This window comes from Ursus arctos, unplaced genomic scaffold (genome assembly GCF_023065955.2).
Source record: "Ursus arctos isolate Adak ecotype North America unplaced genomic scaffold, UrsArc2.0 scaffold_1, whole genome shotgun sequence".
In the NCBI taxonomy this organism is placed as follows: domain Eukaryota; kingdom Metazoa; phylum Chordata; class Mammalia; order Carnivora; family Ursidae; genus Ursus; species Ursus arctos.
Window position 1 is genome coordinate 106,235,927 of NW_026622763.1, and position 22,018 is coordinate 106,257,944.

At 43.1% G+C, this 22,018-nt stretch overlaps 1 protein-coding gene across 4 annotated transcripts in view; it reads left to right on the forward strand.

The window, feature by feature from the left end:
• The window catches only part of UBE2F (ubiquitin conjugating enzyme E2 F (putative)), a 54,767-nt gene that overhangs the window by 7,565 nt on the left and 25,184 nt on the right, over nt 1-22,018 (forward strand). For 2 of the 4 annotated variants that reach the window (XM_026491529.4, XM_057306036.1), the window contains exons 3-4: nt 6,543-6,572; nt 9,913-9,978. In XM_026491529.4, coding sequence (XP_026347314.1) covers nt 6,543-6,572; nt 9,913-9,978 — 96 coding nt within the window. The remainder of the gene's footprint in view (nt 1-6,542; nt 6,573-9,912; nt 9,979-22,018) is intronic. The other 2 variants (XM_057306038.1, XM_026491537.4) reach the window with 1 other exon arrangement.

Consider the following 22,018-nt stretch of genomic DNA (forward strand, 5'->3'; position numbering starts at 1 on the left):
TTGAGCTGATGGATGGGGGAGATTGGGGGTTGGCAGGGACAGTTGGTGCTAATGGTGAGGGCCAGTAGTGGCTGCAGAGCTGTAGTTCCTGTTCCTTTTCTTGCCTCTGGAAGGCTGGAGTCCCCTCTCCTTGGAAAAACCAGAGCCTGCCTTGGAGCAGCTGGCCAGGGGAGGCTTCTGTGCTGGCACCTTGGTCACACCACCTTTTCGTTTGCACCCCTCAGGTAACTCGGGGACATCCTTCAGGCTGGAATTGGAAAGATACTTGTAGCAGCAGTCCCTGGAGGGTGTAGAACAATCGAGTATTTCTGGGCTAGGACTGAGGGCTGCCGTCTGCCCTGAATCCTAGGAGCTGGGGACAATGTGGAGAGAGTGTCAGATCTGTGCAGGTCTGAGCCTGACTGGGGAGCTATCACCAGGGTTTTTAGTCACAGGGCAGATGGTACTGAGTTCCTGGTGGACCTTTGTGGGGCCACTGAGTCCAGCAAGTTCAAAGTCCGATGGTGCTTCCCACCTACCAGAATAGCCTAGCAGGGTCTTAGCTAGCAGAACCTTGGCACTTTTTATGTAATGGGATTGTGTGTGTCTCCTTGTTCTTTCATTTTTTTCGCTGAACAGACATTTTAGTCCCTGCTGTGTGCCACCCTACTGTTAGTGCCCCCTAAAGACCCCAGGGGCTCCAGGCATGCTGGCAGAAACCTTTCACCTCTATTAGTCTTTATTAAATGTGGAGACTTGGATTGTGCTGAGTTCAGGGTCAGTTCCGGAATTAGGGGAATAAGAGGGAATGAATCTGTGTGTACCTTTATCCATCCCAGCCCCCACACCCCAGGTGCTTCCTGGCGTTCCGTGGCTGTGGTGTGTGGCTGTCCATGCTCCAGGCCTGGAGCAGAGAGGCCTGGCTGCCCACCAGCATATGCTTCCCAGGGTGCAGGGTGCAGGGTGCAGGTGCCACCTCAGGTGCACTGCTGTGTCCACATGAGCTGTTCAGTCATGGGATGGGATAGGGAGGGCCCCATTCCAGCAATTCCTGGAAGAGTGGGGGAAAGAGGACCATTTATTGTTTTCCAGAGCTGCTTTCTCTATGCCAGGCCCTGCCCAGGACCCTGGGGGTGGGCTCAGAGTTTGGCTTGCATGTTGGCAGAATATTCAGAGCACTTAGCGGCACTATAATATGTATTTTAAAAACTTGAAGGGTACCTGGCTGGCTCGGTTGGTAAAGTGCACGACTCTTGATTCAGGGTCGTGAGTTTGAGCCCCATGCTGGGTGTAGAGCTTACTTAAACATAAAATCTTAAAAAATAATAAAAATAAAAAATAAAAGCTGGAGTAGTGACCCAGAGAGGAAGAGTCCTGCTAAAATGGAGCTATTGCAGCTGGCTCCAAGGTTAACCTTTAAAAAATGTTTTGTCGAAGGGTTAAATAACCGTCAGGCTGCCCAGAAAGCTTGGTGGCCCCACTTAGGTATACCCGGTAGCCCTGTAGTGCAGGGAGAATTGTAGAAGCCAGTTGCTGACCTTGTCAGCTCATGTTGAAAGTGGGGGTAGCCTGAGGCCTTGGGTTTCATTCTCATTGATACCAGTCTCTGCTATAGCAGTTGTGCTGATTTTCAGGGTGATAGCCTTGCTTCCTCAGTGTGTGGAGGGGACTGTGAGTGCTCTGGGCTGGCACTCGGCAGTGTGCTACTAAAAGGCCCCTAGCCTGAGTAGAAGGGCTGATGGGAGGGGCCGTGAGGTCCTCAGTTCTCGGCTCTAGCAGTGCTGTCCCTGTGGAGGGGCTAATGCCCTTCTTAGTTCAGGTGTCTCCCAGATAAGGGCACTGTGCATGGATGCTGAGACTGCAGAGGGGGTGCTCGACACCTAAAGACGGGTGGGAAGCTCACAGAGAAAGTTCCAGTCAAAGAAATTTAAGAGGTAGTGGTTCAGGTGGAAGGAGGTAATCAAGTCTTCTGGGAAGTAGCTACATCTTTCCCTGGGTGGAATGGCACAGCTGCCCTGCCCGACGGGGCTTGGAGCTGGCTCTTCCCAAGAGCCATCTGTTTCGGTGATTGGCCCTTTGTCTTAGCTCAGACTGCCATAAGCAAATACTATAGATTGGGTGGCTTCAGCAACACACATTTATTTCTCATGGTTCTATAGCCTGGGGAGTCTAAGATCATGGCATCAGTGAGGACCCCTTCCTGGCTTGCAAGCACCTGGTATCTCTTCTTATAAGGGCACTGATCCCATTGTGAAGGCCCTACCCTCATGACCTCATCTAACTCTCATCATCTCCCAAAGGCCCCACCTCCTAATAATGGGGGCGGGGCGGGGTTAGGGCTTCAACATAGGAATTTGGGGGGAACACACTTCCACAGCAGCTTTGGAATGCATTGGTCCCTAACTACACAAGGGGAAAGGCTTCTCACATCTCAGGACGTTCACACCAAGAGCACGGCCAGCTTGCTGGCAAGTGTGCTTATTTGTTAGGCGTTTCCTGAGCTCCCTGTGTGTGCCAAGCCCAGGGCCAAGTAATGGGGTCGCAGGGCTGGGTCAGACTACAGTCCCTACCATGAAGAGGGCGCAGATTTGAGGGGCAGGCAGTGGAGAAATAGGAAGAGCACTGTATTGTGAGCAGCCTGTGGCAGAAAGGGGTGAAGACGTGCCGTGTGGGGGCCACTGTGGTCATCGGGTGGATTTTGTAATCTGATATCTCGGTGCAGTCGTGCTTCAAGTGGGCTCTGTGGTTTGTTTTTTAGTTAGAAAGGAAAAGAGTCTAATTTCTCAGAAGGAAGTTGTGCAGCCTCGGAATTGTGCAAGGTGCCCCCCAGAAAGGCTTGGCCAGTGAGGGGTAGAGGTGTTAGCATCTTGGAACAGGCGAGACTTTAGCAGGTTAAAAATACCTGAATTCTTGCTATTTTGCAGGTAGGGGTTGTGTCCTGCAGGCAGTGAGGTCATGCAGGGAAGGGCTGCTGCTTTGCAAAGAGGCCTCTCAAGCCTGTGAAGCAATTTGCTTGTTTCTTTGGCCGTAGACTTCTTGTACGAGTCTAAGGCGATAGCTACTGATAGTAATGAATTCTTATTTGCCATCATTTGAAGTGTAGAGGAACTTGTGTCATTTGTGACAACCCCATGAGAGTACGTGGCTTATTTTACCTTCTGCACTGGACTGAACTAAAATGCTGATTATCTTTATTGAAATTCCTGTGCTCCCAAGATTGTATTTCTTGCCTGCTCTTGGACCAAAAGCCTACGGAGGCCCTGACTATGGTGGGACTCTCCTGGCCCTTGTCCACTCCCTTGACTGAGTAACACTGACCTGGAAATGCAAGCATAATAGTCATCTTTGGAGTTGAACTCTAGACCACAATGTGAAGTTACTAAATCTGCGTATGTAAATATCTGTGTGTGAATATTTTAACATGGCCAAATATCCTGTAGCAGTTTCCGATACCGGGAGAGTAAAAAATTCAGAAGCCTAGGCCCCACGTAAAACTTTTGGTGTAATGGGTCTGCATAGGACTAGGAGTTTTAAAAGCTCAGCAGGTATAGATTATGGTGATAAATGCACAACTCCAGGTTTTACTAAAAATTATTGAATCATACACTAAAAGTGGGTCTATTATAGTTAATGGTACCTCACCACAGCTGTTTTTAAAAGAGGGGCAGCAAAAACCTCTCCAGGTGAGTGATGTGCAGCCAGGGCAGAGATTGATTCCCCATCCCACTACAGTCAGGCTTCCTCGGGACACAAGCCTCTGGCCCCCCATCCCGTCCCTGTGGTGCAGGGGTCCGGTTCTGTTGCTCGATCACCACCACACTGCTGGTCAGTGCCTTGCTGCCCTCTTGTGTCCTGACCTCCCTCTGCCCCGTCCCTTGGCACCAGATGGTCTTCTCAAACATTTTACTTCTGTTTTGTGTCCCCCTTCTCCTCAAATCCTCTGGGCATGTTTTTTATTTCACTGTTTTTTTTTTTTAAAAACTGGACTGCCAGAGTTCTCACAACTGTAGACAGGACAGACTTGCAAGGGAAGCCAATTCCAACATCAGTTTCTCAAAACAAGGGCCCCCAAGGACAGTTTCTTGTAAGTTCTTACCAACAAGCTAGATAATAGTATAATAAAATATGCAAATGCATATAGTTTAAAAGCATACAGTTTAATTATATAGGTATTATTTATTTTAAAGTGATTAATGAATGACTCATTTGACATAATATGTGCTTTTTTGATAAAACAAATGCCCTGTGTGAGCGTCTGGAGCAGAATGTGGCTCTAGGTGGCCCTCAGAGGACCCCGTGTCAGTGACCTCAGAGTGGTAGCACTGTGGTCTCAGCCCCCCTTTGCTGCATACAGTTTTCTTAAGTGAGTGCCCTGCTCCGAGGAAGGGTGAGAATGCGCCAGTCAGAAGGACGAAACTAAAGATCACTCTGGTCTTTAAAAGAATAATAATAGTGTACATTCATAGGATTCTTAATTACGTTTTGTTAAGTTACTGTATTTTAAATGTACCACAACACAAGGCAGCCAAGAAAACAGAGTTCCCAGGCTTATACTTCATCGCAAAACCTGTTCCTTTCCAGTCACAGCAAGACAGTCATTAACTGTCACTCCTCTCCCCGTGCCCAGCTCCACTGAAGAGATGTGCTCTTTCTCTCTCCCTGGTTGGAGCATCGGATAGAGCACTGTAGCCCACGCGGGCACCTTTCCACTCCCTAGCTCCTCCCTCCTCTGCCCCACTCCTCTTTGCTGAGTGCCCATTCTAAATACCTGGACCCCAGAGTGAACACAGTTAGTGGGTCCCCTGTCTGTACCCAGATTCTCAGATAGCTGATATTAAAGGCCTATGGGACTCTCAAACCCTTGGCCTCAGAATGGAGCCATCTGCCAGTCTTCCCACTAATGCACTCAGTGTTCAGCTGTGCCACATGATGGCCTCTGCCATCCTCTTCCCCTCTCCTGCCCACAGCTCTGTACTTGACATGAAGGAGTTGTCATATCCACTGCTTCTATATTTTGACCACCCATTTACTTCTTAGTTTTTTGTAATCTGGTTTCCATCCTGCCACCTGCCTTCTTGCTGTTTCCAGTGCCCTCAGCAACGTCTGATCCACACTTCATGGCCTTGACTGGGACCTCATTTCCCTTGGATTAGTCTGTCTCCTGAGTTACTGTTTTTCCGCCTTTTGTCTTGAGGGACCCCTTGCCTTTGTCCTGTGTTTTCTGTCTTTTCACTGTTCTCTCCTCTGTCAGTCGCATGTCGTTCAGGTGGCATCACTGCGGGGACTCCTCAGCCCTAGCCGTGCACCCAGATTTCAGCTTCCTCCTCCCAGGACTTCCCCAGCATGTCAGCCCTCTGCCGTCTCTGACCCCCCCCCCCCCCACACACAGGTGGCAGATCCCTTTGTCCTCTGTGCACACAGGGCTCTCCCTGCCTTTGCTAGGCCCTTGCTGCCTATCGGAGTGCCCACCTCACAGGTCACCTGGCCTCTGCTTTGCCCTTTCTAAAGTTGTCCTCTTGAGGAAAGTTTGGAAACTTTTATTCAGAAATGTCCCTCTGCCCCCTATTGCTGTAGATTTAAGTTTAGAATTCTACGCCATGCACACAGGGCCCCTCCAACACCCAGGCCGTGTTTTTCCACCTTGTTTCTTGTTGCTCTTTTGTTGTACCCATTGCTCTGGCTGCGTTGTGTGCCTTCTGGTTTCTATGCTGGCCTATGTTTTGTGCTTTTGCACATCACTAACTTAGCTTCTAGGAATGCATTTTTTCCTCTTCTGCTGGACTTCATTCTATTTCTTCTTTAAATCGTGGCCCATAGACCTCCTTTCTCTCGTCTCCACAGCTGGGGGGAGTCTTTGTGCTCCCAGAACTCCAGAGCACATTTTACTATGTCTGAGGCACTGCTGACTTGCCTGCCCACTTATTTCTGGGTGTCCCCAGACCTCAGCTCTTAACAGTTGTAGTGAAGGGTTTGCAGCTTTGTCCTGGCAGAGCGGGCGCTGGGCTTAAACACTGAGCGAGTGATGATTCAAAGAGCCAAGGCTCCAAGCCCCCCTTTCTCGGGCATTTAGCAAGATGTTAATGGATAACAGCACAGCCTGGGGCCCCGGCAGGAGGCAGAATTTTCTCTTACTGGAATAGTTCAAGCACACACTGGGTGAGCCGCACAGAAAGCCAGGTCTGAAAGAACTGGAGGAGACACAAGGTGTATATATAGATCAGATACCAAGGGCAGTAGTTCTGCTACGTGGGGGAACAAGACTTTCGAAAACACTTTAGTGACTATTTACCTATGGGTGATTTCTGTGTGAATTTTAAATGATTTTCATTTATACTAAGTACATTTCCAAGGGCCTGTGACTGTACTTGCTGGCATCCCACAAGTCCCTTTGAGTCTTTGAAAGCAATTCCGTGGTCTGAAGTCTAAACGTTAGACCAAGTGTAGGTTTTAGTTACGTCAGTCCCTTTTGTCCCTCAGCATTCTGGGAGAAGTTGCCAGTTTAGAGCTGGCGGTTTTATGTGGAGACCTGACTGGTATTAACAACAGTCTTTTTGTTTCCACAGAGGTCGCGGAGCTTGAAGCTAATTTACCGTGTAAGTATAGCATCCCCGCCCAGACAGTAAGTGCTGCAAAGTAACTGCATGGAGAAGCTTTTTTACGTTTTAGTGACCTTGTACAGCCAAAAGCCTGTTTCTCGTGCGTGTTGGGAGTAGGTTTTAATTTTGTGCAAACAGGTAGCAGAGTTTTGTTGAGGCTCGGGTAAGAGTGAGGTATTTACCATCTTCGTGATTGTAGCACGGAGGGGCCTCCTCTCTCCTCCTGTGGCAGAGGTGACTTGGTTGGGGTTTGTATCTCTTCCACAGTATTTTGTCCCATGTCCTCTTTGAGTGTAAAAATCTGTAAATCAGTGACAGATGGTCCTGTTTTCATAACTGACAGTACCACCTTTTTGGTCCAGAAAGTGCTTGCCTATAATGTATCTCCGTTCGTGAGCTGGGGTGACCACACCCCTTACATCACCAGGTGTCCTTGGTCCTTTCTGGAAGCTCAGATACACAGACCTGCTGTGCAGTCCTCACTTGTGAACATACTCGTTTACCGGGCAGTTAATTTGTCAAAGGGTTGTTTTTCTTTTCCTGTTACTAATCTTGTCCCAAATTTTTATAATACCATTAAAGCCTGAAAGTTTTGACCATTTTAGTATTTTTTTTTTAATTAGAACTTTCTATCATCATATTTGGTTAAAAATAGTTCTGAGGCTGATGATGTTTGTCAGTGTGAGTGAAATGTTTTATACGTGGGTCTCCTGGTTTGGGTGAATGCTCTAGGGAGCTTGGTCTCTCTGGCCTACCGGACACAGGTAAGAGAGGGCCCGTTCCTGCCGCCAACTACAGTTAGAAGGATGATAGTTGGTGTGACCCTTAAGTGGTTATAGAATCATTTGTAAGGGTAAGTACACATAGTTTCTTGAAAAGTTATTTTTAGTGTATGGTATTTATCTGTGAGTGTGGTGGGTTGTGATATAAAATAGGTTTCTTAGTATGGGTCTCAGCCAAAAATGCCTTAAATCCCTGAATTGCTTGACCTCAAAGTTTTCTTCTAGTCAGAACTGGAAGAAAGTGTCTCGGGGTTTTCTTAAAGGGTTTATATATATATATATATATACACACATATACACATATACGTATATACACACACACACACACACACACGCATACATTTAATCAAAGGCCACAAAAACTTAACCACTTACGCACTGTTCATTTTGTCCTTAAATATACTCTTACAGAAATTATTGGTTTTTAACCCATAGAGGATAGCTTTAACTTTATCCAAAATTTTGGTTTGAAAACTGTTAAACTTTGGGGGGCACCTGGCTGGCTTAGTCGGTGGAGCGTACACTCTTGAGCTCAGGATCGTGAGTGCAAGCCCCATGTTGGGCAGGGGGTCTACTTAAAAAGAAATTATAAAAACAAACTGTGTAATTGGTTTTCAAACCAGGATTTTAACTAAACACCTTAGGTTTGAAAAAGGCATCTCCCTAGCACTTATGGCTAAAGTGTCCGATTAAAGAGACTGCATGTTGTCTCTTCTCGCTTTCTCCCTACCCTCTGTGCCATCAGAGTGGGGGAGGTCTAAATTAGTTTATACAAGTAAGCCATGCTTTCCAAAAGTACGCAGCTCATTAAAGAGGAAACGAGAAGCCACCAAAGAATAAATCTCTAGTATCTTATCTAGTATTACTAATATCTCTGAAGTATTAACTAAGAAAAACAAAATAACCTGCTGTGTAGCAGTGCTGCTTAGTAATCATTCAGAACTAGCTCGGAGCTCTCTACATGCGCGTTTATAGAAGTTTCTCTGTTGACAAGAATACCTGTTCCAGAGAGATGGAAGTACAAGATGCTAGCCCATACCTGCAGACAGAGGAAAAGCTTTGAACTAAAGCAAAAACCTGTCTCTTAACTTTTTGTTATTGAGCTTTAAAAATGTTTGGTTGTTTTTAGTACTTGTTTGTAAATCTGCCTTGATAACTTTGTTATTATTGGTGGGCCAGTCTGTTCTAGAGGGATGGATTTCTATGTCTGCCCTTCTATTGAAACAAAGGGGAATGCCAAGTATGAAAACAAAGAAATGCTGCTGACTTCAGCCAATAAGTGAGACGTTCCCCAAGCCCTTGTCCTACGTTTCTGTTGCATAGATCTCACTGGAAAGATAGTATTGCTCATTTCAAGTCAAGATTAGGAGAAATGAAGCCCATATATAGTTCACATGTGTGGTTTGGCAGAAGTCTTTTGAACTCCATTGGCTCACTGCTTCATTATTTGTAAAATAAGGAATGTAACAATGTAATCTCTAAGACCCCTTCTTGCTCTTCTGGATTAAGTTACCTTTTACTCTACGTTGATTTTCTGGGGGATTGGCAAAAAAGAAAAAAAGAAACCCCATTAACAGATTTTTATGGTTTTTATGCCTCACACCTGGCATGTTCATGAAGTAATGAAATGAGGCGTGGTATAGGGAGAAGAGCCATGAACTCATCTTTAATTTGGGAACAAAACCTTCTGTTGATAACGTGTGTGATCCTGGGCTAGTCGCCGAACCTCTCTGGACCTTTGTGTTACCTCGTGCTTGAGGACATTGAACTAGATGATCTGTAAGGGCCATTTCTAAGTCTGAATTTGAATCGTCCTATTTTTTATGAAATTTCATACCATTGTAAAACTAGGCAAATGTTTTCAGTGGTGGGACTTGTAAGAAATAAAGTCAGCAAGTGACCCAAGGAGTTTAGCATATTTTCTGAGTTTATAAAATAATAGACAATTTCTACATCATTCCTTCCCAATTTAATGGGTATTTATTCCTTTTGTGTATTTACCATTCCTTGATACCATTTGTTTGAAGGAAGCAGATGTAGGATGTAGCCAGCTTCCCCTGCCTTTACCACTAACCATTAGCTCTTCTCCCAGTGAGAACTCCTTGTCCTGATTTACCAGATCCCTTCTGATGTAGTACAGTGGACATAGGGTGTTGCCATCTGAGCAGAGCATCATTTGAACAGCAGAGCAAACTGAGCTGCCACTTGGGCTGTGAAGACTTTTTTCCCCTCCTGTTTAATGCCATGGTAAACTCTGGGTGTGAGTTAACTTCACGGGCACCCTTCTTTTGAACTTCAGTTTACTGTGGTGGGTATGAGTAAGTATGGTGGTGGATGAACAGCCTAGAAGTTTGGCCTGGGTTTTTCTGGTTTTGCTGTATGGCAAATCACTGGTTTGCAATTTTAGCACGGTGGCACAATTACTGTCAAACCAGAAGCAAGGAGGAGTCTACAAACTCCTCTAGCACCTTCAACTCCATGTGTTTCAAGGTTAGCCTCCACATAAGGACTGCTGCTAGCTGTCAGACCTTCCTGATGTGCTGTTTCTTTTGCAGGTACATGTAAGGTGCATTTTCCTGATCCAAACAAGCTTCATTGCTTTCAGCTAACTGTAACCCCAGGTAATATTCTTACATACTTAAGTGTTAAAGTGATTTTCAGACAGTAAAGTTTAAAGGCTGCCTAAATCTAGAATCTTTGGCTTGATTTGTCCTCTCACTTTTGAAAGTTACGAAAGTCACAACTGTTCCACATGAAGACAAGATATGTGCTTTGTAGTCAGAGCAGAATAAAGGGAACCGGTGGCATTCGGTGTATATGCGGAAATGAAGTACAGGCTAACAGCTGGAGTGAACGGCCGCAGGAGCTGTTGGTACAGTGAAGAGTGTGAGCTTTGAAATCGTAACTGGGTTCTGATCCTGCTCTGCCATTCGTGGCAGTGTGATCATGGTTCAGTTGCTTCATAACCTCTTTGCACAGCCCACCCAGCTAGAAAGTGGGGATCAAATAGGACCTATCCCGTGGGATGGTTATGTGTGTGAAGGATTTCAGCCCAGGGTCTGGCACAGGGAGGTAAGCAGATTACCAGCTGTCCTCGTTAGGACTGGTAAGCCTCCAAGCTCCAGGTGCTCCGGGATGGTAACCTGTCCCTCCTTGGTCAGACTGGGTAGTAAGATGGAGGACTGGAGTTTTTTCTTACTGCAGTGCAGCTCTGAACGTTGCGGATTCTAACCTGGCACAGACTACCAGTGTTTACATTGGGCAGAGGGTGCTGTGCTTTGGGCAGCGGGGCTGCTATAGGGTAGGTGGGGACAGGAATGTTGTGGAGGAAATGGAGGGTGTGATTTTATTTGGGGCATGGAAAGGGAATAAGACACTGAGAATAATGAGTCACTAGCTAATTAGAAAGTGAAAGAGAATACAGAATTTCAGTAGGCGATACTGAACCCACAAATAAGACCTGGCAGTTGTCTCCCTGCAGGTAGGATGGATTATTTTCTGTGGAAAATGTTTTATAATAACAGGAGAAATCCCATTTTCAACATGGGCTTGAAAACTTTAAAACTCGGTTAATCTGTGTGGTGGTTCTACAGACATCTCTGGACATGTCTGTAAACTCAGTCTGGCACCATTTGCACTTAGAAAGCACTAGGAGGGAGTTAATATCAGAACCCAGTCGGTAGATGTGGGGCATTGCACACGCCTGACATCAAGAGATAACTGAAGCTCAGGACTTTAAGCTAGGAAATGATGAAAATTATAACCATCCTTTGGCCGCGTTCATAAAACATGGTACATTGTGCTGTTTTTAGCAAGGGGTATTAAGCACACTTTAATGTTTCTTGGTGACTCAGGGTCACCATTCCGAACAACATTTACTGTTACTGTTGAGTGATGCAGGGTATTTTCAGAAATGACTGTGGTGATTGAGATTGGTTCTGTGTGTACTAAGTGGTCTCAGACTGTGTGTTTGTAGTAAACATCCTAAGAGCATTTTCAGTGGCTGGCAGGGATTCTGTTGCTCTGCTCCCTGCCCAGGAGTGGGCTCCATGGTCCTTCCCAGCCACTCAGAGACCTCTGTTGAATTTGCTGGGCTTGTTACCATCTTCTGTGGGTTTGTGTCAAGTCCGGCCTCTGAATAAGAGTTTCTCCTTTTGCTCTTGTTTTTTTTTAACTGAATTTTTTTTAATGGAATTACGTGGGTGTTGTTGATTACTGAGATTATGTACATGACGCCATCTTTGATGTTCTTATTGTTCTTGAAAGTGGAGCACAGTTGCTTGAGTTTTGGTATTCACTGTTCCATCAGATTAAAACGTAGCTTGTGTTTCGGTGCCCGTAACTGTTTAGTACCTTAGCATTTATATTTGTAGTAAGTGTGTGTCAGGGACACGATTATCACACTGAGCTGCGTGCTCAGCGTGTCCTTCAGATGCTGTGTGTTTGCCCTTATTTTGTGGTGTTAGGGTGTCGGAAAGCTGCTGTGGTTCCGGCCCTTTGTTATTAAGAGAAACGTGGCAGAGATCTGCCAACCCTAAAAACTTGTCTAATATCGTGGTCTTAAAACAACGTTTTGGAGTCATGCTCCTCTTAGTATTGGAAAGAAATTATAGAGATATGCCTAAGTGATAAAAGTTTTAACCGTGTATGAAGCAGATCATTTTGAAACCGGCTCACTGGAAGCAGCCAGTAGTTTGCACACTCAGTAATTAATAAGATCTAGATATTTGGGTGGTCAGGGTGGGAGAACTCTATCGGTAGTTGAAGCTCACAGCTCCTTTTTACCTGGCTCCTGGCAAGATAGTTCCTGTTCATACTTGGTAACATTTTCATAGTTTAGTTTTTAGAATGTCCCTCATGCTTGGGCATAAATGTACTCTTCAGAGGAAAGATGGAAATGTATTTTGGTGGTAGAGGAAAACAAAACTGAATTTAAGAGGGGAAAAAAGTCTCCACATCAACTCACAAAGTAAGAAGAAATACTAGTAAGAAACGAATCGAGGGGCGCCTGGGTAGCGCAGTCGTTAAAGCGTCTGCCTTCAGCTCAGGGCGTGATCCCGGCGTACCGGGATCGAGTCCCACATCAGGCTCCTCTGCTATGAGCCTGCTTCTTCCTCTCCCACTCCCCCTGCTGTGTTCCCTCTCTCGCTGGCTGTCTCTCTGTCACATAAATAAATAAAAAAATCTTTAAAAAAAAAAAAAAAAAAAAAAGAATCGAGACAAAGCGAACACTTAAAAGATTTGCTGAGATACTCTCTGGAGTCTTTGGTGAAGTTAGACAGTTTGAGAAACTGTTGCCCTACTAACTTGTGGGGGTCCCCTCAGCCTGCCCCACTGTGATATGGATCTTTTAGGCAGAGAGGAACATGGACTTAAATAACAATTTTTTTTTAGGGGCGCTCTGTTGGTTAGGCATCTGTCTTCAGCTCAGGTCATGATCTCAGGGTCCTGGGATCAAGCCCCATGTCGGGCTCCCTGCTCTGCAGGGAGTCTGCTTCTCCCTCTCCCTCTGCCCCTCCCGCCCCCCACTTGTGCTCTCTCTTTCTCTCTCAAATAAATAAAATCTTTTTTAAAATTTTATTTTTTAGTTTTACTTTTTAAATAAATTTTACTGAGGTATAAAATAACAATAAAATGTACTAATTTGGACAGTAGCTTAATAAGTTTTGAGAAAATGTGTACACCTGTGTAACCACAACCCCAGTAAAGCATTTCCAAAATTCCCTTCTGCTGCCTCTCCAGTCAATTTCTTGCACCTGGCTACCACCCAAAATTCCTTTCTGATTTGTTACCATAAATGACTTTTGTCAGTTCTTGAATTTCATATAAATGTCATTTTATATATGTACTCTTGTCTCTGACTTCTTTCATATAAGATTTTTAAAATTCGTATGTGTTGTATCAGTGGTGTTTCTTTTTGTTTTATGAGTATGCCATAATTGCTCATTTTCCTGTTCATGAATTCTTTCCAGCTTTTCCCTATTATGAATACAACTGCTCTTAGCATTTTCATACCATCCTTTTTATACTCCTATTTTTTCATTCTTTCGTTTTCTCTTTAATTCCACTTAAGAGTGAAATTTCTGAGTCACAGGAAGATCTATGTTTAGCTTTGTAAGAACTTTCTGAAGGGGTCATGCTATACACTCAGCAGTAATGTATAGGGGTTGTACTGTATGGCAGTGTGTGAGAAATTGCAATTATTCTACATACTGCTCAGTATTTAGTTATAAATGGTATTTCACTGTGGTCTTAATTTGCATTTACCTAGTTCTGGGATTTTGATTGAGATGGTGTTGACTTTATAGATCAGTTCTGCCCGAAATGACATCTTCACAGTGTTCAGTCTTGCCATGCATGAGCACGTGAATGTCCCTCTTATTGAGATTGTCCTTACTTCTCTCAGCAGGGTTTTGTACTTTTCAGTGTATAGGTCTTGCTGATATAACACCAAGTATTTCATGTTTTTTTAAATTGGTGTAAATGGTATTTTTTTAATTTCCATTTTAACTTACTAATTATGTAAAGTACAATTGATTGTTTAATATATTGATCACGTGTCCTATCATCTTGTTAATAAATTCACTTACTAAATTCTAGTAGTTTCTTATATATTCTTAGGATTTTTATATCCATGATCATTTCATCTACAATAAAGACATTTTTACTTCTTTCTTACCAGTATGCATGCCTTTAATTTCTTTTTCTTATTGCACTGGCTGTGACCTCCAGGACAGTGTTGAATAGAGGTAGTAAGAGCACATGTCTTTGCCTTGTTCCTAATCCTAGGGGAGAAGCGCTCATTATTCACTGAATATGATGTTAGCTGTAGGGTTATTTTTAAAAAATAACTTCTTTATCAGGTTGAAGAGTTACCTTTTTTTCCTCATTTGCTGAGAGTTTTTATCATGTGTGTTCAATTCTTTCTAATGCTTTTTCTGCATCAGTTGATACGATCATATGATATTTCTCCTTTATTTTGTAAATATGGTAAAATACATTTAATGATTTTTGAGTGTTAAACCAACCTTATATTCCTGCCATAAACCCCACCTGGTCATGATATGTTATCTATTTTCTTTATATTCAATATAGAAATATATATATTTCTACATATTTACATTAAATTTCTTAATATTTTCATATAGAATTTTATATCAATATTCATGAGGAATGTTGGTTTGTATTTTTCTATTCTTGTGATTATTTTGTCTGGTTTTGGCATCAGAGCAATGCTAGCCTGGTAGAATAAATGAAGAAGTGTTCCCTCTTGTTTGCTGAAGAGTCTGTAAAAAATTGGTATTATTTCTTCCTTAAATATTTGATAAAATTCACCAGTTAAATAGTCTGGACCTAGAGTTTTCTTTCTGGAAAATTTTTACTTATGAATTCAAAAATAGATACAGGGTTATTTATCTATGTTTCTTAAGTCAGCTTTAGTAATTTTTTTCTTCCAGGGAATTTGTCTGTTTCACGTAATGTTTCACCAAGTTGTAGAATTTATTGATATAAAAGTTGTTCAGAATATTCTCTTATTCTACCACTGTATGTAGGACCTGTACTGATGTCCCCTTTTTCATTCCTGACATTGGTAATTTGGGTCTTCTCTTTTTCTTGATCACGTTAGCTTGAGGTTTATCCAGTTGATCTTTGGAAAGAACTTTTGTTTTTCTGAGTTGTTTGTGCATTTCATTGATTTCTGCTCTTTATTATTTCCTTCCTTATATTTTGGGTTTAATTTGCTTTTCTTTTGCTACCTTCTTTTTTTTTTTTAAGATTTTATTCATTAGAGAGAGCATGCGCACATATGCAGGTGTGAGTTGGGGAAAGGCAGAGGGGAAAGAATCTCAAACAGATTCCCTGCTGAGCAGAGAGCCTGACAGGGAACTTGATCTCACCACCCTGAGATCATGACCTGAGCTGAAATCAGGAGTCTGTTGCTTAACCTACTGAGCCACCCAGGTGCTCCCTTTTTTACTTTCTTAAGGTGGAAACTTAGATAATTGATTAAAAAAAATTTTTCAAAGCAATATTGGTTGAGGTGTAACATGTTACATTTTTAGCATAATACTTTTGCGTTTCACCTGTGTTGTTGCATTAATCAGTATTTTGTATCTTTTTTTGATGAGTTCTATTCTATTCTATGTGTGTATACCAGTTTGTCAGGTCACTGGTTGATAAGCCTTTGTGTTGTTTCTACTTTGGAACCATTGTGCATAAAGCTGCTATAAAAACCTTTGCGTGCAGGTCTTTGCCATTATGTTTTTATTTCTCCTGGCAATGGAATTACTGGGTCATGTGATAAGAGTAAGTTTAACTTCATAAGACACTGCTATATAGTTTTCCAGAGTGTAAGTACTATTTTGCAGTCCTACTAGCAATGAATGGGAATTCCATTTACCTCACATTCTTGGCAACAACTGGTATTGTCAGCCTTTTCAATTTTAGCCATTTTTGTGGGAATGTATCTCATTGTGACCTTTATTTGCATTTCTCTAGTGACTAATGGTATTGAACATCTTTTCCTGTGCTTGTTTGCTATTTGTGTATCTTTGTTCAAGTGTCTGTTCCGATATTTTTCCTGTTTAACATTTGGGTTGCTTGTCCTGTTATTGAATTGTAAAGTTTATATAACTGGATATAAGTTCTTTATTAGGTATGTGGGGGTTTTTTAATGGTTAATAACATCTTTTTTGTTAATGTTACATATATAAAAATTCCGATTAGGGAATTCAATAGCTGCACTGTAAATCTTGTGTATTTGTTTCTAATGTGTTAGCTTATTTGTGTTTCCTTAATTTGAACATTTAATTTATAAAAACTCTCTAATTGATAATGACAGTAAAAGTGTAGCGTACATTAAGTCATAAAATTTTAATTGATTTATCTATTACCCCTATTAATGTTTGATTAATGGCCCCTTCTTTGTTTCAGAGCTTTGGATTTACAGAAAATTTCTAAATGTGAAATACAGTAAGATCCTAATTTCTGAACAAAGAAATATGGTTGATAAGCCTGAAACATGGGTTTCTTCCCACTCTTGAGCATTTGGAACAACATTTAAATACTCGTGGAGATTCTGAAAGCTGTTGAGATAGAGAAGAGCACTGAGCAGGCCCTTTGCCTTGACCTGCACTGCAGTTGTGCATGGTTAGCACGTCAAGGTTTCGGACCCGGAACGCGTACTCTCCCTGGTTCTTTCCAGATTGACTTTTAGTTTTAAGATGGAGATAACTATCGTGAGGGGATAAATTTGAAGAGGAACAGACTTTTTCCTGGTGAAGTCTTTTCTTTCAGTTTAACCCTAGAAATACAGGTGCCAGTTCTTCTCTTTTTATATGTAATAGAAGTGTGATGTGAGCTCTTAAGACTGTCCATTATCTGACTTTACATTGGCTAACCTTTGTTGGGAAAACATCCACTGCTCTTTTCTTGGCTCTTTCCAGAATCTCCAGGTAAGCTTCTTGACTTACCATCCCATGTGTCTGATGCACGCTGTTCTTACTCCGATTTCTGCATACACACACACAACACACACAACACACACACAACACACACACACACACACACACACACACACACACACACACCCTGCCTCGCACATAACTCTGAGGCACATTCTTCTCAGGACACTCAGGTTTCTCCAGTGACAGAGAGATTAAATGTCTGACTCACTGTTTAAAGCTGTTCATTACCATGCTTAACATATATTCTTATGGTCACCAGTAAAAACCAATATAATGTGTATAAAGCTGTTTAAATGCTGAGCTTTCTGACATATTGTAAAGATTGCCAGCACTCTTGGTTTCCTGTCCCATCTGTTAGTGCCTTTTATGTATAATAGGCTTTTTTTTTTTTTTTTTTTTAATTTTCAAAAATCATGTGTAGCGAAGATCTAATTGACAGTTCACTGTTCGGGGGTGTTCTCTACATTTTGACACAGTGTGTAACCACCACTACAGTCTAGATACAGGATGTTTCTGTCAGCTCAGAAAGGTCCCCCCGCTCCTGGCAGCCATTGTCTCCATCATTGTGCCTTTTCCAGAATGCCATATAAATGGGCCAAAATAGTATGTAGCATTTGTATATGGCTTCTTTTACTCGGTATGGTGCTCTCGAGATTCTGCCGTGTGCTGCCATGTGTCCTCATTCCATTGGCCGTCACTGCATTCGAAGGTGGAGGAAGAGCCTCCTGAAGCTGGAAAGTGAAGGAAACAGATTTTCCCCAGAGTGGCCTGAAAGGAACGCAGCCCCGCGCACTCCCTGATTTTAGCCCCATGCCACCCATTTTGGACTTCTGACCAACAGAAGTTAGAAAATTTGTATTGCTTAAGCCACTGAATTTGTGGTGAATTATTATAGCAACCATACAAGCCAACACAGAGAGCTGTGCTCTCTGTGCCCTAAGAGATCTAAGAAATACAAAGAACTCCTCTTATTTTTTTAAAGTAGTTTTTTAGTTTCAGATTTGGCAGTTTGGTCTGTGATCCATTTTTAGTTTGTTTTCCATATGGTGCAGGCTAAGGGTCTAGTTTCTCCCCCTCCTCTGCCCTCTCCTGGAATGAAGGGCGACGTGCTTCCTTCTCTTTCCGGGACAGTGTACGAAGAGTTAGTATCCGTTCTGTAGTCAGCGGTAGAATTCACCAGGGAGGCCACCTAGCTCTGGAATGTTTTTTTTTGTTTTTGTGGTAACATTTTAAGCACAAATACAATTTCTTCAGTAGATAGAAGGCTATTTTGGTTATTCCTTCTGGAGTGAGCTTTGGTAATTTGTGGCTTTCGTGTCATTTACACTTTCAGATTTGTTGATGTAAGGTTGTTCTTAATATCTCACCCTATCAAATTCTGTGGAGTCTATGTTGATATCACCTCTTTAATTCCTATTGAAAGTGTTTTCTTTTTTCTTGATCAGGTTGGCTAGAGGATTATCGATTTTAGTCTCTGCAGAGAACCAGCTTTTGGTTGCATTGATTTTCCCCTAATATATTTTTTTTCCTGCTCGTATCTTTATTACCTTCCTTCGGCTTGTTTTCAATTTAATTTGTTGTTCTTTTTCCGGTTCTGAAGGTGGAAGCTTGGACAGATAACAGGGTATTTCCATTTCCCCACCCCACCTTTCATTTTATAGTTCTCATGTCTCCTTTACATATGTTGTAACCTGGCTTTAGACAGTCTGCTTGCTTTCTGTGTTTATCAACATACTGACCACCAGTGACCTTTATTCCTTGTTTCCATCTGTTAGTTTCTTTCTGCCTGAAGAACACCCTAGTATCTGCCTGTAGTGCAGCCCTGCTGGTGACGCTTTCAGCATCATAGGGGCCTCATGCTGCTGCCTCCTGAGTTAGTGCTGATTCTTTGTTCCACTTCATGCGATGTGCATGTTATTCTCTGGTTGCTTTTAAGATAGTCTCTTTATCCCATTTTAACAGTTTGACTGTGATGTGCTTTGTTGACCTGGGCTTGTTGAGCTTTCTGGATCTGTGAGTTTGGTTTTCATCAAACTTAGAAATAATTTGACCAGCATTTCTTTAAATATGTTTTCTGTAACCCCTTCCTGGGACTCCACCTGTATGAATATCTCTTGCATATATATTACCTCTACATAGAAACTATACCTCCATTGGGTCACAAGGCTATGTTCACTTTTCTCTCTGTGCTTCATGTGGGTAATTCCTATTTCTGCAGGGTCTGATTTACTGTGGACCTCATCCAGTGAAGTTTTCGTTTCAGTTATTAAGGTTTTTTTAGCTGTTGATGTTCTGTTTGCTTCTTTTTGATCGTTAATGTTTATTTCCTTGTTATGTCCATGGTTTCCTCTAAATCTCAGCATCTTTACATGACAGCTGACTTAGTGTCTGTCTGCAGCTCCTTGCTGGTTCCTGACCCCATGTCATCGCCAAGCACCTGCCCACCTCCTCAGTGGCACCAGGCCACACGTCTGCCATAGCTGGCTCATGGCAGTCCTATCTGCAACTCCGCACCCACTCCGCCTGCCTCATGGACACTGTCTCTTTGTCTTCCCCTCCCCTGCCCTGCTTACCCTCAGATTCCAGTGAGACAGCCTGATCGGAAGTGGCTATGCTCCTTTTTAGCCGTGGGGCTGCAGCCAGTTACTTACTGTACACGCCCCAGTTTCTTCTTTGAAGTGGTGTTGTGCCCATCCCACTGCACTGTGGTGACTTCGTCAGTGACCGTGTGGTCCATGCTCCGTGTGTCCATGTGGTTAATGTTGTGGCAGTTGTCATCCTGATTTTCACGTTGTACCTAACAGCATATCCCCCAGGCTTCCCCTGAGTAATCCAGCCCACACCAGCTTCCCCTCGTCAGTGAGCCAGCTTTATGTGCATTGTGTCACACAGGTCAGCACCAGTTTGTCTTTGTGTGTTTTCTTTTCTTTCTTTCTTTTTTTCTTTTTTTTAAGATTTTATTTATTCGAAAAAAAGAGAGTGCGCTAGCAGGGGTGGGGGGGGGAGTGGCCGAGAGAGAGGGAGAAGCAGACTCCCCACTGATCAGGGAGCCCAACATGGGGCTTGATCCTAGAACCCTGAAATCATGACCCGAGCCAAAGGCAGACATTTAACCAGTTGAGCCACCCAGGCTCCCCTTTTGCGTATTTTCATGTTGGGGTGGGCGCACTAGATCCCATCCCAGAGGTGAGCCAAATTCTACCCTGGGCCAGTTTTTGTGTGGCCCTCAAGCTGAGAATGACTTTTACATTTTTGAAGGACTATGAAAAAAACACAAAAGAGGATATGTGACCAGAGATCTGTGGCCCGAAGCCTGAAGTACTTACCGTCTGCCTCTTTACAGAACAAGTTTGCTGACCCCAGTCTACAGGCTCATCTTTGGCAGGGACGGTGTTTTCCCTGACTTAGGTTTAAAATGTGCATACAGTATGATTTCCAGTGTGCTGTAAATATTGACATTTAAAGATAAAAGTATTATATTGCTCTTTAAAATGTTTCCAGTAGAATCTAAACAGCATGGATACGCCCACTATCATGCATTTTTGTGGAAACATGAGCAAGCTCTATTGCCGTGGTTGGAAAATGTTCGTTGCTGCCTTTTCTCTTTGCAGTCTCCGTTTTATTCCACTGGTCCTGTAGAATTTTATCCCAGGGTAAACATATTTCTGCTAAGTATTTTGTCACCCTGTCATACTATTCTGTAAATATATCTATGCACATGTATGTATATATAAAAATTATTTTAAAAGTTTCTTTAACTGTAAGACTCTTAGGCCTTAAGCATTTTCTTTTGAATGATTGTTAGTCATTGTTTGTACCAACTCTTGGCTCCTTGTCTCCCTCCTCCTCCATTGGTGCCGGCTGCCCTCCTAGCTCCTTTCCCCACCCCTCCAGGTGGGGGTCCTTCAGACTCTGTCCTTCCTTGGACCTCCATAGTCAGCTCATGAAATCTGAGTGCTTGGGTCTACTGAACAGCTCCCAAACTACCGTCGTCCAGCCCCGACCTCCCCCACACTCCAGAATGATCGGTCGACTGCCGATTGACATCTCCGCTTGGATGTTGACATGAAACCTCAGATTCACCTGTCTGATGGAACTTTGTGCAGTGGTGCCTGTCACAGCCTTTTTATCTTCCCAGTGGCAACCCTGCCCTTTGCATTGCACGGTCAGAGAACTCAGCTCTTCTGTGGCTCCTTTTTCCCCACCCCTCGCCCAATCTGTCAGCAAACACTGGTATTGCTCCCATCAGAGTATTCCCACTTCACTGCTTCCACCCTGGTCCTAACCAGCTTAATGTCTCACTGGGGTTACTGTAACTGATAGCCTCCGCAGGGCCTCCAGCCTGTCCCTCCTCTGCTCAGACCTCTCTCATGGCTCCCTGTCTCACTGTGCATAAAAGCCAGCACTCTCACAGTGGCGTCTTCAGCCTCAGGTCCTCCCTCCCTTGCCTCCCCTCTGGCCTCTGGAGTGTTCCCTGAACATACCAGGCCCTCTTATGGGCCTCACCCAGCTCCCCTGCCTGGAGTGTTCTTCACCCTTCTTTTTTCAGGCCTTTGTTCTCTCTGACCACCCTATTTAAAATCGCAGCTCCTACTGGCTTAGCTCTTTCACCTTCTATTATATGATTTCCTTATTTATTTTGTCTCTCTTCCACTAGAATGTAAGCTTTGTAAGGGCAGGAAAGTCTCTTGCTGATGTGTCACCAGTGCCTAAAACAGTGCCTGGCACATCATAAGCACTTGTCAAATATTTGTTGAACGAATAATGACTTTAAACAATATGTTGCAAGCTTTAATGGTTATTAAACATAAAATACTATTTCATCTGAAATGTATCTGAGAATGATGGAGTTATTACTTTTAGCATTTTTCTCTGATTCAGTTGATGTATTTGTGAATGACTTTATGCTAGAAAGAAGGGTTCAGTATCAGTTTTCTTTCTTAATTTTTGTTTTTGTAGATGCAGACACTGAGGACTGCTTATTCATACAGGCCTGGAACGTGTCTGTTACAGCTATGACATTCTGTCCTTGGACTTCAAAGTTAGAGGCCAAAAATACCATATAAGATATTTTGTTGATCTTTTGCTGATTACTAGGTTAGGGTCCTTCTTCCATTTTGTTGAAAGCATAGAATTGGAACCCACCTGCCTTGGAGAAGACTTTCCAAACACAGTCATTAGAGTCCCTTAGCAT